Source organism: Meles meles, chromosome 9 (genome assembly GCF_922984935.1).
Source record: "Meles meles chromosome 9, mMelMel3.1 paternal haplotype, whole genome shotgun sequence".
NCBI lineage: Eukaryota > Metazoa > Chordata > Mammalia > Carnivora > Mustelidae > Meles > Meles meles.
Window position 1 is genome coordinate 43,142,529 of NC_060074.1, and position 19,153 is coordinate 43,161,681.

The following is a 19,153-nucleotide window of genomic DNA, read 5'->3' on the forward strand; positions in this document are numbered from 1 at the left end:
GCATGATGCTTACAAAGACAAAAACCACTACTGTGGCATGAGGATGGGCATAGGCAATGTGACCCCAGGCCCAGCTCTCAGCAGTGACCTGTGTAGTCTTGGGGAAAGCACCCACCCTCTCTGAGCCCTAGGCATCCACATAACCTGATGGGCTCTGGGAACCTCATTCTGATAGCTCATTACTCTCCATCTCCCACTCTGGAAACAGCTGGTTCTTGGGTCTTACCTAAGTGGGCTTTTTATCCAAACTGAAGGTAAGATTGATCCGTCCTGGGGTTCCCTAACATTGCATTTGACATGTTAGAGGCACTGCTCTTGAACACTTGAGGGCCAGGAGTAGGTGGACACATGACCCCATGATTGTGGCAGTCATGTCCAAGTGCAGCCATAGGGGGTGGTCAAATGCGTTTTAAACTTTTTTTTTCTAATGGACTTTATTTTTTAGAGCAGTTTTAGGTGAATGTAGTGTTGAACAGAAGGTACAGATGGTTTCCCTATGCCTCCTGCTCCTACACATGCATAGTGTCCTCCACTACCGTCCACTACCCACATTCCTTCCAGAGTGGTACATTTGTTATGATCGATGGGTTGATGTTGGCATATTATTATCACCCAGAGTCCAGAGTTTCCCGTAGGGTTCACGCTTGGTGTTGTACATTCTGTGCGTCTGGGCAAATATATAAGGACACATGTCCACCACTATGGTGCCATTTAGATTGGTTCCCTGCCCTAAAAACCCTCTGCTTTAAAGTATCTTAAAAAGAAATGGCATCGGGTGCCTGGGTGGCTCAATGGGTTAAAACCTCTGCCTTCGGCTCAGGTCACGATCTCAGGGCCTTGGGATCGAGCCCCTCATCAGGCTCTCTGCTTGGTGGGAAGCCTGCTTCCCTTCCTCTCTCTGCCTGCCTCTCTGCCTGCTTGTGATCTCTGTCTGTCAAATAAATAAAATCTTAAAAAAAAAGGGGGGGGGCTTCACCTAGGAAGCTTTCAGATCTGTCCCATTAAATCTGAATATTTAATTTCCCTTCAAGGTAAAAATCCAGATTTCCTGAGTCATAACCTCCTCCTTAAGACACCGCGCCATTCATCTTTGTGTCCCCTTCTGTGCTGTGAGCACAGTATTTGCTGAAAGGAGGGTAAAGCAGGACTTGCGAACAGTCACAGAATCCCAGAATGATGCTTTCCCTCTAAACAGCTTCTCATGCGTCTTTGGCATTTCCAGGCCTAGAGAAGCCTCTGTTAGCATCCAGCTTGATTACACAGTTGATTCATGACATTTATGACACTTTCCTATGGAAGCTTCTAAGCCACCAAATGGAAACCCCTATGTTCAGGACATCGTCAAGAACTAACAGGTTGATGGGGCGCCTCAGTGGCTCAGTCATTAAGCATCTGCCTTCCGCTCAGGTCATAATCCCAGAGTCCTGGGATCAAGCCCTGCATCCGGCTCCCTGCTCTGCAGGAAGCCTGCTTCTCCCTCTCCCACTCCCCCTGCTTTTGTTCCCTCTTTCTCTCTCTCTCTGTGTCAAATAAATAAATAAAATCTTAAAAAAAAAAAAAAAACTAACAGGTTGATCAGCTATGTGAGAATATTGTGCCACAACAGATCTTATCAAGAAACAGGATCTGGAGATCCAACGGGTAGTGGATGGGGGAAATTTGATGGAAGACAAACTCAGCTTGGCACATGGTATCTTAGCTGTTTCAGTCCTCTACTCAGAGTTTGGGTCCAGTTTTCTCCACCGCCATCTTCCAGGTGTAAAATCTGAGATGGAAGTGGACAGGCTTGGACAGGCGAGTCTTCCTTCTTCCTGCTCTGAACCACTGTGTTCTCCTGTCTGTTACTATCAGGGGCCTTTTCCCCCACCTAGGGATAATACTCCCAAAACAGCATTTTAGGAGTGGAACTGCCTGTCCTGTGCTGGAGGGCGGTGGTGTGAGCAGCACCGGCACAGGGAATGTGCCGTCCTCGTCCCTCCCAAGCACGAGTGTAGTACCCAGTACACTTGTGAGGGGGTAACAAGTACCTGAGACACCTTGCTTTTTAAAGAAGTCATTGTTTGAGTTGCATCCTCTTCAGAACTCCAAATAAATAGGTGAGACATGGCCCAGATTTAGTTTTGCAGGCCAAGCCCGGGAGTGGAGGGCTAGGGTTCAGGCCAGGTGCCAGGCTGGCCCCGGGAGGCTCCGGTCCGCGTGGCGGCGATCCAGCCCGGCGCTTCTGCTTGCCCGCCAGGCCGCGCTCCCGCCGCCGCCGCCGCGCTCCCGGGACTCGGCGGCTGGGCTGGGCGCGCGGCCCGTGGTCGCTGCACGTCGGCCCCCGCCCGCCCCGCCCCGCCCCGGCGCGTATTTCCATTTTAAACCGCCGCCCGCCCGCCCCTCGGCCGCGGCCGGCGCAGCTGCCCTCGAGTCCCAGCTCAGGGAGTGGCGGAGGCTGCGGAGCTGCCGAACTGTGCAAAAAAGGCCTGAAGATGCGAGCGGGCCCCGCGCCGTAGACAATGAAGCCGCGGGCGCCGCCGCCCGCCCCGGGCTCCGCGCGCCGCGGCCGCACCTGCCGGCGAGACCGTCTCCGCGCCTGATCGCCCGCCGCTCCGCCCACCCGCCCCGCCGGCCCATGGCTCGGCGCCCCGGGCCCGGACCCCCGCACTCGGGCTGCGCCGCGCACGGGCCGGCGGGCGCCAGGGGTGCTGTCCCCGCAGCCTGAGCACACCCTCACGGCCAGCGGGGGGCGTGGGCCCACTGCGGGCGTGCCCCTTCTCCCGCCTCGTCCCGCGACCGCCCGACCGCGCATCCCGGTCCGCGGCGCGCTGGATGCAGCGGGGCCCCGGCGGGCGGCGCGGTGGCCGCGGCCCCGGGCGACATGTACCTGCTGGACGGCAGCGGCGAGCCCGCGTCTCCGCCCGCGGATGCGATGCCGCGCGGGACACCCCCCAGGAAGACCGTCTACCGTATCTCCGTGACCATGGTCAGGAAGGACCAGCTGGCCGCGCCGGTCTCCGGCGGCCCCGACCCGCGGCCGGCTCGGAGGCCCCGGCCCACTCGCTCCCCGGACGCGCCCGGGCAGCTGGTGGAGGAGGCCGAGGATGAGGCTGCCGGCGCTGAGGACCCCGAGGGCCGCCGGCCGCGAGCCTGGGACTTCCGCACCTTCCGCACCCGCAGCACGGGGCAGCTGGAGCTCGGGCGGCTCCGGCCTTGCGCACGCGGCCTCGAGCCCGCGGACCTGGCCGGCGGCCCCCCAGCCGTGGAGGAGGGGCCCGGCTCGCCCGCGCCCGGCAGCCCCGACGTGGAGGGGATCCGGGCCGCGCCCCTGCGGCGGAGCCTCAGCTTCAGGCACTGGAGCGGTCCTGAGGCGTCGCAGAGTCGAGCCCTGGGCCGAGGGAGGCGCCACAGCAGCTCCGGGAGTCTGACCTGGGCACCGGGTGGCGAGGCCGCGGCCGATCCCTTGACAGCGGTGGAGCCCGCGGCCCCCTCGCAGCCCGTCTCGGAGAAGCGCAACACCCTGGACGTGGGTGAGGTGCTCAGCAAGAACGACGCGCTCTCGGACCTGGAGCGCTGGGAGCGCAGTAAGAGCAAGAACCGCACGCTAGACAACAGCGACCTGCAGCGGCTGGAGCGCGCGCGGGCGGCGGCCGCGGGCCCCGGCGCCGCTTCCGAGCACCGGCTACTGCGCTTCTTCAGCGGCATCTTCGCGCGCAGGGATGGTGCGCCCGGCGGCGGGCCCTCTCCCCGGAGCGGCTCCTCGAGACCCCGCGGCTACTTCAGCAGCCTGCGGCGGGCCCCAGCCGAGGCGCACTCGTCTAGCGCTGAGAGCATCGACGGGTCCCCGCGCAGAGGTGGGCAGCGCGTCGAGGGAGGTGAGGGCAGTGGTGGGAACTGGCCTGGTTCCGCAGCCGCTGCTTAACAGAGTCCCCTGGGACTTGGAAGTAACCAAGGGACCTGCCTTCCCGGGCCACCAGTCGGCTGGTGGCCACGCCGGATGTGAACTTACTACTGCAGTCCGGAGGTTTTTGGCAGCCCTGCCTCCAGTTGTGTCTGGTGGTGCCCTTCGGAGTATGTCTCCTCAGCCACCGTGAGCCCGTCTGGGGATAGATCACCTTGCCATGCGGCGCATTTCTCCTTATGCGGAGCGGGGAGACTGGGGAACCCGTGGGCTGCCGCACAGGTGGTGCTGCCTGACCAGGAGCAGCAGCGTTTGTTTTGGTTAATCTCCAACCCCCACCCCCACCCCACCCCCCACGCCTGGTCTCCCTGTGGGCGCTGCCATCTGCTAGTGCTGTGGGGTGGCCTCCCTGACTTGGCAACTCTCACCTATTGCGTCCTGCTAAGGATGCTTCATCCCAGTGGGCAGGAAGACGGACCTCTCCCCACAGCTTTTGGAATCTTAGCGGGAGAGCAAGTCTGGGTCAGGATTCTGTTTGCTAGTGATGTATTGTACCATACCAGTAGGAAAATAACCCCCCACCCCCCACAGACAGCCTGTTCAGAAATTTTACTTCCTTGCTGCCTTGCACTCTCCCAACAGGGACCTCACAGGGAAGGTTTTGGAGGCAGATGTGACGGTATTGTCTTGCAAGAATTAGGTAATCTGCTGGTGTTTGGAGATTAGGCTCCTCCAGAAGTTAGAAAACCCAGATTCCCTTCTCTCCCGGTGTGGGGTCATCACCCTACAGGGAAGAGAGAGGGGTGAGTGGAGGGCCTGGATTGTTATACTGTGCTCGCATTGGGGGTGGAGGGGGTAGCTAAAGATACTGTCCCCGTGTACTTCACCACCGAGAAATCATTAATAACATCCAAACACTGCTGCTGGTGGAGATGAAGGGAGTTGAGGCTCTGCAGTGTGGGTTTTTAATTAGAGAGTGTCAGCTGGTAACTCAACCCCCCTTGGAGAGAATAGTCCTCCCTAGTGGACTTCACAGGTCGGCTGACTGCCTGGGGTAAGTGTGCAAACAGTCAGCGCAAAGACATCCCAACCTTGCTCAAGTAACTTTAAGGGAAACTGAAGATTAATGATGTCACGTTGTAAGATGCTTCTGATGACCCTCAAAATGCAATAGAGAATAGTTGAAATTAAGCACTTGCATATGCAGTAGAGTTTAAATCTGAATTTTCTTTTTATAGGTGAGGTTGTAACATAAAGTTATCTGTTGCCAGGCTTGTGTTAGTTGAACTCGCTGTGCACATCCTGTGGCTAACCTGCCCTGGGATGTTCTAGAAGGGACTGTATTTGACTCCGGCCACTATCCCATCCCTTCCTGCACGCTCTTCAGATTCTAAAAAATGGTGTGAGTTATTTTGTTTAAGTTGGTTGCTGTGAAGTTGCTCTTGCCCTTACTTGCATTCAGTGGAGGTTCAAATCTGTAGGGTCAAGTTCTACCTATAATAGCAGGCTTGCATCTTTGTTCTCCTGGGCTTGCTGAAAATAGTAATTAGCTGCCTGGGTTCCAGACAAGTACCCATGGTTGGTGGGGAGGGGAGTAGAAATGAACACACCATTTAGAATGAATGCATTTCCTTGTGGTCCCTATTGATTCCAGTTAAAAGTATTGGGGTTTGGGTCTTCGTGATCCGGTCAGAGAATCGATGCCTTTGGAAAGTAGAGGTGTAAAGTGTGTTGGAATTTTTCCCTCTAGGGCAGTGTAAGATTAAAACAGTAACAATTATAGTAGTGCTTGGTTTGCTTGGTTTGTTTGGTTTGTTTGTTTCTCGTGGTCAACCCTTCTCAGGGTGGAATTACTTTGGTCTGAGACATCAGCCAGCACTGTGGGTTGTATGGAAGAACAGACTGTGAATGAGCTAGGTCACAGCACACATAGTCCCAATTCCAGGTTGTCACTTGACTCTGAAGTTTGAGGTAATCACAGAAAAAAGCCACAGTTCTCAATTGCCTTTGGCTAAAAGGCCAGGAGCAGTGTCTGTGTTCTCCATGTTTGGTAAGGTCAGTGCATCTTAAGGTAAAGGTGCAGCCCGTTTATTATGCTGTTCTACTTTCTACATATTTACTGCTTCTGGTGTAAATTGTTCAGAGTTAGCTGCTGTTTAAATGAGGTTTTGAATTTAGGGTAAAATGCTCTGAGGTAACATTCCAATGCGGTGGAACCCCGGCTCCATTTTCCTGGAAGTATCCGAGCACAGGTGCACAGAGCCTTGCCGAAACCCTGGGGCCAGGGAGGTTTGCAAGACTTAGAACATTTGGATTTTAGGAAGGTCAAATGCCGTGTGTTACAGAACACCGGGTGTAACGTGTATAGCGAAGGCGTCCTGCATTCAGACACTAACAATGGCCCGAGAGCTGGAGACACTCCCATTCGGTGTGATAAATATGTTTACCCTTAGAGTCTGCTAAGCTTTTGTGAGTAAAGCTTCCGTCTTCAGCCCTTTCTGGATTTCAGGACTACGGATAAATGATCCTGGAACTGAAATGCAGTACACATCATGAACAGCATCTCTAGCTTTCTTTGAATCTTGGGCCACAGTGTATTAAAATTCGAAGTCCTTTCAAGTATGAAGGAAATTAGAGGACCCTTGTCATTGGGGCACGTTTTCCTTTTGTTAGACTCGGCTATTAGGTTGTCAGTTGGCTCTGGGAAAATAACTTTAAAAGACGAAGTAACTCTTAGGTTCCTTTAGTTCCTTTAGTTAACTTAGAATTATCTGCTTCTTCTTAGACAAGGCACCTAGGCTAGTAGGCTAGTAGGGCACCTTCCCTAGTAGGGAAGGAACATGGTTGGTCTTCTGAAACACACATAGGCTCATACATCACCTGCCTATGGTTTTCCTGTATTCTTAAAGCATTAGGATGAAAGGATTGGAGCACCTACTTTTGTAGGATGGTTCTCTTGTACTTTCTAATCCCTATTGTGGCTTTTCTTGTCCTCTGTTACACACTCGCCTCCCAGAGACCCATGGCCGATTCCTCTCTTTTAGGTTCATAACCATTAGGAGCCCCAGAAGGTTTCAGAGCGACCCTGTGTCAGATCAAGGGCATTTTCCTATTACCTGACAGCCCTATACCAGGGCAGAGTCTGTTGGCATAAGTATAATTTAATGCAAAAAAGATCGAATAATAAGTGATGAATTGCACTGTAGGGTGTCCCTTCCTGGCGCATGCTCTTTGCGTCCCACCCCCTGCTGCTGGGCCAGTCTGCCCTGTAAGCAGCTGCAGGCAGTGCCCGCGCTGGGCTGGGCTGCTAGTGTCTTTGGGGTGTTCTGTTGCTGTCCACGAGGATTGATGACCGCAATAAAGTGATCACGGACAGCCCTGGCTGAGGTTAGCTTTTCAGATTAGTAATTTACAACTGATTTCTGACAGATGTTTTTATGAGTGGCTTTGTTCTTTAATTCCTGGGTCCCTTGATGTGTACCACTCAAATTGGGCAGCTTGATAGACTGTTCTATAGTTACAAAAACAAAAACAAGCCTTCAGCGGAGAAAGAGAGGAAGCAGTAATTAAATGAAATAAAATTACTGAAATAACTGAAAATTTTTTCACTTGATTTGTTGCTGAAAAGGACATACATGGTTTTAAAGGAGCAGTATAATTCAGTTGCTCATTTGAAACATTTTAAACTAATTATGTACTCCACATTGGGAAATCACTTGCTTTTTATAAATGACTCTAGTAGTGGTTTAGGAGAACCTTTACTGTTTTTGTTATAAGGTCGAATTGCTTTCCTGGAGAACAAGCAATCCACTTGGCATCCAGGCAGAGCTGCCCTCACGAAGGTCAGCCGGGGATGCTCTAGGCACCTGCTGAAGGCTTGGACTGTGTCTTGCTATGTTAATGTTCTCAATGTGGAGCCCCCGGTGTCAGCCGACTCACCTGTTAGCACCTTCCTTTATGTCAGCCGGGGCCCTGAATATCATGCTATTAAAGGCATGTTCTCAAGTATGTCTGTCTGCCAAAGAGGCCTCAACAGTTTAAGCCTAGTCTGGCCCATTGCAGCAAAATCTGGTCGGTCATACAATTAACAAATACCTTTTGTTTGGAAACATAAAACTCAACTATAAAGCACTGATAGTATTTAACCCTTTTTTTAGTTTAATTGTTTTCCTGTTGCATGGACAGATATTTATGGAGTTTCTGTGGTGTGTTCTGAGCAGGAGCAGGGAGCTAGAGCTAAGTCAGGCATCATGCCTATCTTTGGAGGCCCCGTAGTCTTTTGGGGGATGAGAAAGTTCCAAGGAATCATTGTTTAGGGGAAGGTACAACTATATTTCTCTCTACAACATACCTCCGTTAGGGTGCTGCTAATCCCAATATGTAACAATAACCTCGTCTACATACTGGCCACTTCTCCCTCCTGGGCATGAAGCCTGTATTAGTCCTCTTCTTAGTACAGAGTTCAGAATGCTGTTCTTGGCTCTTGGACTTTTAATAAATGTTTGTGGGAGGAATTAATGAGAGGACTGGGGACACAAAAAAGGGAGCAGATGTCCTTGAGCAGGAGAAGGAGTTAATGAAGACCTCACAAAGGGATAAAATGATTCGGGTGTTGCAGGGTCACTAGGAGTTTGACAACTGGAAAAGAGAAGATTTCCTTCCAGCAAGCTGGTTGGGATTTCTGTAGTTAACATCTAAGAAGTCATTCCTTCCTCTAATCTACATGATTAGCACCAGCCTCAAGCATAAGAAAGGGTGTTACAGCTTCCACAATGAGTTGGTTTATTTTGTTTTATTTTTAGCATAAGTTGTTTGTTTTTGATAGGAAATCTCCTTTAGGCCGTTATTTTTCTCTGTGATGATTTGAAAATCATTAATTGAAAATGACATCACAATGAGTAAAATAATGAAAAGTAAAGGTTTTATTTATTAAGGACAACGATTGATACAAAGTATATCCAGCTGCGGTCTCTCCCCAGGTGACGAACAGAATTGGGATTAAGGTCAACAGATTAGCAAAAAGAAGGGAGATTATTGTCTTTGCATCATTTTGAGAGAAGGACCATCTGCCCGCCATCGTTTTGCTCTGCTTTTTGTTCAGCTCAAATTCGAGTCGGCTGTGCTTGTTTGTAGGTGACGGCTTGAAATTCTGTTTCTCTTTAGGTTTTTCAGTTGACGGAGGCATTCACATCAGTTTCTTTAGGTTTTCAGTTGACGGAGGCATTCACATCAGTTTTCTTTTCTCCCTTAAGTAGGAATTAACGTAGAGGCCTCTACAATTAAACCTATGTTAGTCCCCATTCATTTGGTTGGTTTTCTCATAATCTCTTGTTACTTCCATTTTTGTAGTTGGCTTTCCATCCTAACATCATCGATGGATCTAAAGGCTCAGAGCTTATGGAGAAATCAGCTGTCCTGGGTTGGAAAGTGGACTCCTGCTCACTCATTCTGAATGGGGCCGCCCCAGTGGGAGGCTTGTGAAGGGATCCTTTGGCTTGTCCTTATCTAACAAATGCAGATAATTTTGAGAGGTGCATTTCAATTGGCAGGAGTGAAAGGGAAAATGAGGGTCACTTTCCTACACAGTCTCTTGTCAGGGATCTGAACACAGAATCTATTTCTGGTGTGATAGCAGATCCAAGACTTCACATGACCCAGTGAGCCAGGCGTCTCTGGAGGCACGCAGGACTGTTCCCTTTGTTCAGTGGGTTGTCTTTGAGTGGGACCCATGGGACACACATTCATTGAATGGATGCTCACTTGTTTGAGCTGGTTGGTCGTCAAAGGGAGTCTTGTGCTCCCTCTGTGCCTGTCATTGGCCAGGCTGCTTCCCGAGATCCTGCTGACCCACTCCAGAGAGAGGAGTCCCTGGACAATGCTGCCAGCCTTTCTGGGGCAGCTCGCATTCTCTCTGGTTCCTACCCCAGATCAGAATCGCTCAGACGCTGCTTCTTCCATGGATGGGGGTGGGGACAGCGGCATTTATCCCCTTTGTACCTTCCTGCTCACTTAGCTTAGCAAGGGCTTTAAAACAACCAGAGAACTGTGAATTATGTGAAATAGGATTCTGGACTTAGGGATGCTTACCTGTGACTTGCTTTCCTGCAGCTTACGTCCCACTAACTTATAGACAGGCACAGTTCCTGCTGTGTGGGAGTCCCGGAGCGAGGCTGCTGCTGTCTCCTTCTGCGCCATGCAGCAAGCTCCTCGATGGCTCCCTGGGACTTGGAGCTTGTTCTTCTGATTCGTTTAGTTCCCAAACTAGAATCCCCTCCTTCCGAGAGTCTGATCTCTCTTGCATTCAAGAGCAGCTGCTGAATCTGCTTTCTTGATCTGGTTCATGGAAGATTCTGGAAGCCGAGTTCACTGAAGACACTGGAAATTTTTAGTTTGAAAGAGAAGGCCAGGAGCCTGGAGACTTGTCTGCTCGTATTTGAGAAGCAGACATAAGAAGGGCCCAGCAGTTAGCACCGATGAGGGAAACTTCTAGGGAAAGGGATTTTGCCTCAAAAGTAGGCAGTCACTTCTCAGAAGCCCTCACACTGTGAAACAGGCTGCCTTCTTATGTGGAAAGTTCCTGTGACTAGAGGTGTCCAAGCCCAGGCGAGTCTGGGAACGTTGGAAGGGGTGCTGTGTTTGTTGTCTGGGGGCTTAGAGTGGGTGGTCTTAAAGCCTCCTCCCAGTTTTAAGGTCAGGAGTTCCTTCAGACTGTAGGATTTTGATGATTTTGTACCGGGTGTTCTCTCAAAATGGTTCCTCCCAAACTCCAAGGGAGATTTGTCTGTATTTTCTTGGTCCTCTTGCCCGGCCCTCACCTGGCCCCATTGTGGCTCCCACTTTGTTCTACTGGTTCATCTGGGTTGGAGTAAGAGTTCTGCCTGCCAGCCAGAAGTAGTCTGCTTCCCCCACCTCCTCTATCTCCCCAGCAGCTGCCCCCTCCAAGTTCCCCTCCAGTTAGCGCTTCCCACGCTCATGTTGGGCCCGTTGAGCCCCCGAAGTATGGATGCCATTTGGCACCAGGGCAGTGGGGGATGTCCGAGCATGACATCATGGTGTTTCCTTCTTGCTCGCTTCCTCCTGGTGCTCCGACTTGGGGGTGTGAGTGATGCCACGACGCTGGCGGGAAGGAGTGTTCACGCATGGTGGGAGATACTAAGGTTCCGTGTGGGGAGAGCAGTGCGAGTCAGTGGGCGAGGTTTCGTCTTGGCTGCAGCACTCAGGCTCACGCCCAGCCCCGGCGCGTCACGTGACGGCCTGAGCTCCGTCTGCCTCACGCATGTGAGGGGTTCGCTCCCCACCTGGCTGGTTCTCAGGAAGGCCTGAGGGGAGCGAGGACACCCCTGAGCCGTGCAGCTCAGCCGTGTCGGCTTTGCTTTACAGTCGCTGCCTCTGAGAGCTTTTACAGAAGCTCCAGGGATAGAAAATACCAAGTAGGCGGCTGTGCTTGGCTTTACGTGGGCTGGGAGGTGTGCCTCTGCCCCGGTGGGACGGGTGGCCTCCCCACACTAGCACGAGTGTAGGTCCCCCTTGCAGGTCGTTGTCAGTAAGTCACCCTGTATTTCTCATGATCTGCGGTTTTAACTGCTGCTTTTTAAATACTGACCATCAGACCCTCAAACCCTAAGCCGGAAGAGCAGTCCTCGTTTGTCTTGGGCGTCATCTCCCCGCAGCCTTTCCTTATTCATGTCACTAGAAGAGTCACTGTTCCTCGCAGCATATGGGTTCGTGGAGTTCCTGATGCAAGCCGAGGACGTGCTGATTCCAGAAAGCTGTCCCTAGCAGTGCCTTCCCTTACCCTGCTCCCTGGAGCGTGTCGGCTGCGGCCCCTGAACGAAGAAGCCCCCGGCCCATGTCAGTGGCGGATCGTCCTCTTGGCAGCAACTTGCAGCCTTCAGAGTAGTAAGCACTGGTAGGAGGTGTCACCAGGCTCGTTGGGTGGAGTAGTTTTAATAGAGATCATTTGGAGCATCCCTCTTATCTAATAGTATTTAGGTTTTCCAGTCTCATGACCCAGGTGGTGTCACTGGACCCGTGTCGCTCCCAGGTGGGCATTCTGACTCTCTGTGCGCAGAACTTCCTGGGCTTAACGTGGGGTGAGGTGCTGATAAACCCACTGTAAGTTGAAAACGGTGTAAGTCGAAAATGCCCCTGACAGACCTAACTTACTGGGCATCGTCGCTCAGCCCTGCCCACCTCCAGCGTGCTCGGGACACATCCGCGAGGCTGCAGCCTGGCGGACCTGTCGGACACAAAGCCTGTTGTGTGATGAAGTGATCTCAGATGCAGTGTGGTGAGCACTGTGCTGAGAGTGACAGACACTGGGTCTGCGGACACAGAGCGCTTGTGAGTGGGTCGGCTGTTGACCCCGTGATCACTCGTGGCCTGGGAGCCACGGCTGGCCTGCCTCCGAGAGGGCATTGGGCCGCACGTCACTAGCAAGCACGACCTCTGCCGACCGCACTGTTTTCCGCAGCCTCGTGCCTTGGGGACTGTCCCTACGGTGCACTGAGCTTGACTGTTGACTATGATGTAAAATGCCTATTGCTAGTGCCCGCGAGAAACCCTAGCGAGAGGCCCTGCGGGTTGAACAGGAAGAGATGAGCCCACAGGGAGCAGACGCCGTGGCTGCTCCCTCACCCTTCAAGACTGAAGAGAGGTCAGGAGATGCATGCATGTGATGGAGAACATGTGCACTCTCAGTGGATGGGGGCTCAAATATTAGGAAACTGGGCAGCTTTGGTGAGGCTGTGAGGGAAGAGTCGGGCTGAGCCCGGGGGTGGTGGGCTGGCATGGGGGTCCGAGCCTGAGTGCTGGTGTGCGGAGGTGTCAGGGGTCTGGGAGCCGCTCTGGAAGCTGTAGCTTTGGAGGGGCCCTGGGGCCTGTTCACCTCATGATGTATGATGGCTGCTCCCAGGCGTGTCTTCTGGCCCTTCACGGGCCGGGGCAGAGGGACCCAGGTGGCCTCATCCAGTCCTCAGACAGGCACTGAGGACAAAGTCTGGCCTCCCCTGGGCCTTGTCTTGTGTGGCAACAGGTGATGTCCATTTAGACTGGTTCTGGTGCCCAGTGTGGCTTCTTCTCTGGCCCTTGTCCTCCCTCATCGGGAGCATTTGTTCTGATAGTTCTTCTGCAGAGTGTCCCCTTCAGGCCTTGCTGAGAAAGGTGGGCAAGTGGGAAGAGAGGCTGCGGGGCCCCAGAGCTCTGCCAAGAGCCCTTCTCCATCACCTGCTGCGTCAGGCTCCAGAGGTACCGCCTGTCTATACGCCAGGCTGACCTGGGGCCACAGCACCAGCAGAGGTGACCAGCTCCCTTGACTGCGGTCTGGGACTCGGTGGCCACACACTCACCTTCTCTCAGCTGCGCGGTCCACTGTCTGGGTAAGTCTGTGTTCCTTTCACACTCACTGTGGCTGTCTGCAGGTCTTGCTGCAGGTGGAGAGCACGTACCGGTAGGACCTGGTTCCAGTCCCGTGCTGTGGTCCCCAGCTTGTTTCTGTCCCAGTGCAGCTGATGGTCTTGCCCACCCCCTTCTCCTGACACAGCCAGACACATGCACATACAGACACACGGAGCCACTCAGGAGGGCGTTTGTCTTTTTGTAGACCCATTCAAGTTTGAAGGCTTTGCCTATCCATTCTTAAACTAAGATCTCAAGTTTATGGAGGGCGCCTGGGTGGCTCAGTGGGTTAAGCCGCTGCCTTCAGCTCAGGTCATGATCTCGGGGTCCTGGGATCGAGTCCCGCATGGGGCTCTCTGCTCAGCAGGGAGCCTGCTTCCCTCTCTTTCTCTCTACCTGCCTCTCTATCTACTCGTGATCTCTCTCTGTCAAAAAAATAAATAAAATCTTAAAAAAAAAAAATCTCAAGTTTATGGCACAGGAGTGAACGTCGGGGGCGCCGGGGTGGCCCAGTCGGTGAGCGTCCAACTCTGGGTGCTAGCTCAGGTCATGATCTCAGGGTCATGAGATCAAGCCCCATGTTGGTCTCTGTGCTCAGCATGGAGTGTGCTTGAGATTCTCTCTGTCCCTCTGACCCTTCCCGCCACACCTCCCCTCTCAAAATGAACAAATCTTTTTTTTTTTTTCCAAAGTGGGGAATCACATGCAACAGAACCTGAAAGCCTTATGAATACAGCCAAACGTCGTACATCCCCATCGGCACCATGACTCACATGTGGACACGAGTAGACTGCCGCGTGTCTCCAGGACCACTTGGTTTGGGACCTCAGGGAGGGGCAGGCGGACAGGCGTGTGCGGGATATTGGGGTGTGTTTGTAAGTCCCCGGGAGCCAGGCGTCGGGGCACTGGGCTCATCCCATACAGGTTTCCAAGCGCTCAACTCTGTTTTGCTGCTGCCCTCTCCACCTGCGGTCGTCCACTCAGACCTCCTGTTGGCGGGCCCCACTAGGATCTTCCCCAGCCCGCTGTCTCCCTCTCAGACCCAGGGAGGGACTGGTCACATTTCATGGTCCCGGGACCTGTGCTTTGCAGAGCAGTCCTGGAGCCAGCACGGCTGGTGACAGGTTGTCCCGCGTGGCCGTGGGTGCTGCCGGAGACGGGGCTGGCGGGCTGGGCCACTGCAGTCCGAGCAGGTGGGCCGTGAGCTCACCCGTTGCCCTCCCTGCCAGGGGTTCTTGGAGCGGGGACTGTCAGCTGGATACTGTGCTTTCGGGACTGTTCCTGAACACTTATGGACATGAAGTAGTACTTACAGTGTTTTGTTAAAGTAGGGTTGACGTACAGTGTTGTTAGTTTCAGGCTTGCAACATAGAGGTTGGAGAAGTCTCTACGTTACTCAGAACTTGCCACGATGAGTGTAGTTATCATGTGACCATGTGACATCGTCACGCTATTACTGTGTTCCCTGTGCTGTACTTTTCATCCCTGTGACTTATACCTGGAAGTTTGTACCTCTTAATCCTTTACCCTCCATCCATCCCACTACCTCTGTCCCCTCTGGCCACCACCAGTTCTCTGTGGTTATGAGTCTGTTTTTGTTTTGTGTTTGTTTTTTAAAGATTTTATTTGAGAGAGAGTATGAACAAACAAGTGTGTGCCCATGGGTGGCAAGGAGCAGAGGGAGAGAGAAAATCGCAACATGGAGCCCAACACGGGACTCCATCTCACAATCCTGAGATCATGACCTGAGCCAACATCAAGAGTCGGACACTCAACTGACTGAGCCACCCAGGCACCCCTGTCTGTTTTGTTTTGTTTTGTTTTGTGTTTAGATTCCACACATAAGTGAAGTCATATGGTATTTGTCTTTTATGATTTGTTTAATATAACTGTTCCAGGGTCCATCCATATTGAAGCAGATAGCAGTATCTCATTCTTTTTTTATGGTTGAGTACTATTCCAGTGTGTGTGTGAGAGAGAGCAAGAGAGAAGGAATACAGACATGTGTGGACTTGGGTTGCATCCATGTCTTGGCTGTTGTAAATAACGGTGCCATAAACAGAGGGGTGTGTGTGTCCTTTTGAATTAGCATTTTCATTTTCTTTGGGGAAATACCCAGTCGTGGAATTATTGGATCATATGGCATTTCTATTTTTAATTTTTTGAGAACCTGCATATTGTTTCCACAGTGGCTGCCCCAGGGTCCATCCCCACAACCAGGGTGTGAAGGCTGCTTTTCCCCATGTGCTTGCCAACACGTGTTGTTTCTGGGGTGTTGATTCTAGCCGTTCTGACAGGTGTACGATGATACCTCATTGTGGCTTTGACTTGCATTTCTCTGATGAGTGATGTGGAGCATCTTTCCACGTATCTGGTGGCCATTTCTGTATGTCTTCTTTGGGGAAATATTTATTCAGGTCCTCTGCCCATTTTTAATCAGGTTATTTGTTTTTCTGATGTCGAGTTGTGTAAGTTCTTTGTATGTTCTGGAAGTTCTTTGTATGTTCTGGATACTCACCCCTTACTGGATGTGTCGTTTGCAAATGCCTTCTTCCTTTCAGGAGGTTGCCTTTTAGTTTTGTTGATGGTTTCCTTCCCTGTGCAAAGCTTTTTATGTTGGTATAATCCCAGTAGTTTATTTTTGCTTTTGTTTCCCTTGCCTGAGGAGACACAGCCATAAATACCTTGCTAAGGTCAATGTCCAGGAGATTATTGCCTGTGTTGTCTTTTAAGGTTCTTATGGTTTCAGGTCTCACATTCAGGTCTTTAATCCATTTTGAGTTTATTTTTGCATGTGGTATAAGAAAGTGGTCCAATTTCATTCTTTTGTGCGTAGCTGTCCAGTTTTCCCACCACCGTTTACTGGAGAGAGACTGTCTTTTCTCCGCTGTATAATCATGTCTTTGTCTCGTATGATAATTGACCATATAGGCTTGGGTTTATTTCTGGGCTCTCTGTTCTGTCCCACTGGTCTGTGTGTGTGCTTTTGTGCCAGTACATACCGTTTTGATGACTGTAGCTTTGTAGCACACCTTGGACTTGAGGATTGTGGTACTTAAGTCTTCCTCCTTCTTTCTCAGGATGGCTTTGGCTATTTAGAATGTTTGCTGTTGTTAAATTTTAGGGTTATTGTTCTATTCCTGTGAAAAATACTATTGGCATTTTGATAGGATTGCGTTCGATCTGTAGATTGCTTTGGTAGTGTGGATGTTTCAAAAACACTGATTCTTCCAATCCATGAGCCTGGAATATCTTTCTGCTTATTGTTTCGTCTTCAATTTCTTTCATCAATGTCATAAATTTCAGAATACAGTTCTTTCATCTCCTTGGTGAATTTTTTCTAGGTATTTTATTTGGTATACAGTGTTTTTAAAAATACTGCTTCTGCTTGTTTCCCTTGGACTACTTTTATGTGATGGTGGATGGATCTCGTGCTGCATGTGTCTGAGGAGTATGATGACATCGTCAGTGTGTGGGTGACAGGAGACCCCTCGGTTTCCTTCCTCACTGGCTTTCTGGCAGTCTTGACAGGCGACACGCATCCCTTCTCCCCGTCACTGATGGGCCCCAAGGTGTGCTTCTGTTTTCTCATCCTTGGGTGAGGTGTCTTGCTGCCCACCCCACAGCCAGAGCCAATGCAGTGGCTTCACTCTTCCTGCTTAGGGGACTTCAGTGCCCTTGTCTGAAACAAACAGCCTGGAAAGTTAAGGCTGGAAGGAACCTTGACCCTCCCACTTCCCAACCTTAATCCCTACCCTTTTGAAGGAAAAAGCAGTACCTGGCTTTTTAAAGACCCCTTCCAGGTGGGCTCCTGGGGCTGCAGGCAGGTGCAGGAGGGGGCCTGTCCCACATGCCCTCCTCTCCCTCCCTCTCAGCCTCAGGCTTGTTTTGTTCCAGAGGCAGAACCCAAATCAGAACATTTGATAGTACTCTCTTGGGACATTTTAGGCGCAGGCTTAGTGGAAAATAAAAGTGATAACCAAGAAGCAAAGTGTGGTGTATTCTTAGCCGCTGACTGAAGCCCTTCCCTTTAGTCCAGTAGTGAGATTGGGTCTGAGAAGTCCAAACCGATGGTTTTATTTTGAGAGTTCTAAATTCAGCCATGTAAACACTTCTGAGTCTGAACCCGAGGGTTTGGCTTGGAGTCGAGGCTGCTATTTTAAATATGCCAGAAGCCTTCTTGGAAATCACTTGCTGCTGGTTTTCCTCTGATTAGGCTGTGAGCTTGGGATCTCAGAGAGCCCAGATTCGAGAGTTAGAGCCCTGGGGTTCTAACTTGTAATAAACAAATTAGAAGATCCCCACCCCCCCACCAGATCCCACTGTCCGGACCAGGCAGGGCCCAAGTGAGTGTTCCCCTTTCTGAGGGGGCCAGGCTGTGGGCTGCTCTGCTGCACCTCCCCCAACCCCCCGGAGGAGGGCCAGGGTCTCGGCAGATGGGTATGGCTGCTGCTAATCCAAGGAGGAGAGAGGTATGCCTTTTCAAAGGCCAGCGCTGGCCTGTTACTGACTCCCAAGGCAGGAATTTCTACCCATTTCCATTACAGTAAACTGAGTAAATTGAGCACATCTTGAAAATCTGATTACAACCTCAAATTAAAGATCATCATTCGAGATGTGTCAGCATTCTGTTGAGACATGGAGGAGTCTGTGGCTGGCTTTGGTTCCCCTTCTTCTCCCTCCCCCCACCATAGAGCAACATTGGGTCTAAAATGGTCATATCACCACGGTCAGTTGTGGGCAGGTGCTACATGGTAGATGTCAGGGGAAGACTCAGGAACAGTTACCTGTTGCTTTGGGATCCCCAGTGCAGAGTCCACTTCCCCCTTCTCTGTGTGGCCTCCATGGGGCCCCTTCCCGACCCTGTCCCCATTCACCCATGGGGATGAAGCACTCACCAGGCTTAGGGACAGTGGCTGATGACCTCCAGGAGGCTTGAGGCAAGGAGGGGATGCAAAAATAAATTTCCCACTACAAACAAACGCACATTGTCTCAGGAAGCTTCTCAGAGACTTACATGCTGTCATGATACCTAGTTGTCAGAGAGACCATATTACCAAAAACCATAAAGCTGTATTCAGAGGCTGTAAATCAGTTGAACAGAATGAGTTCAGACACCAGATTTGCATTTTGGCTTTGATTTTGTATATCCATCCAAGGGGCTTTGTCTTCTAAGCCAGAAACTGAGGGGGCCTCCTTGGCAGGCTTCATGGGAAGCAGCCCCTGCATGGCCAGTGACCATCATAGGTAGGTGTAGACACTCGCAGCTAGATCCCCCTCACCCCCACTACTGTGCCTCTAACCTCTCCCCATGTCAGAACTTAGTGTCTACCTTCCCTCTACTCCATCAGCTGGACACCGGGCCTTCTCTCTTAACTGGTCCCTCAGTGCACCCCGCCCAGCCTCCTGTGGTTGTGGGAGAGCTGACCCCTTCCCTTCCCCTGCCCCCCACGCTCTCCCCCTTCACTCCTCTCCTGTCTGCTTTCCTCCTTCCATACCTCCACCCCCTGGGTCGGCAGGAGCAGGGGCCTTCCAGCCTGCCCGCTATGGCCGGGTCTCGTACATCAGCCAGAATGTGTGGTTTATGTCATCTTCTGACTTTAAAGCCATCAGGTGACTTCCAGTGCCACCGTGGTACAATCTAATCTCTCTACGCCAGCCATGTAATATCAATCTGCTTTTCATCCTGTTCCCCTTCATCACCCGCCTCACTGCCCTCCTGAGTGTGCCCAGCCCCTCGGAGAAGCCTTTATGACCAGCCTGCCCCCTGCCAGCCTCTCCCACGTACCTTTTCCCAAGGTCTCTTGTATTCCTGCCTGGCATCCTCATGGTCTATCCTCCCAGACTTCTTTGTGGCCTTGTTGGTCATCTACTCTG

The 19,153-nt window shown here is 51.8% G+C and overlaps 1 protein-coding gene across 8 annotated transcripts in view; it reads left to right on the forward strand.

The window, feature by feature from the left end:
- The window catches only part of AGAP1 (ArfGAP with GTPase domain, ankyrin repeat and PH domain 1), a 517,259-nt gene that overhangs the window by 140,133 nt on the left and 357,973 nt on the right, over positions 1-19,153 (forward strand). For 3 of the 8 annotated variants that reach the window (XM_046018359.1, XM_046018361.1, XM_046018360.1), the window contains exon 1: positions 2,342-3,833. The exons of 4 other annotated variants lie outside the window; for them this stretch is intronic. In XM_046018359.1, the coding sequence (XP_045874315.1) occupies positions 2,861-3,833 (973 nt within the window). In that variant the 5' untranslated portion in view covers positions 2,342-2,860. Of the gene's footprint in view, positions 1-2,340; positions 3,834-19,153 lie in introns of those variants that run through there. One more of the 8 variants, XM_046018362.1, reaches the window with a different exon arrangement.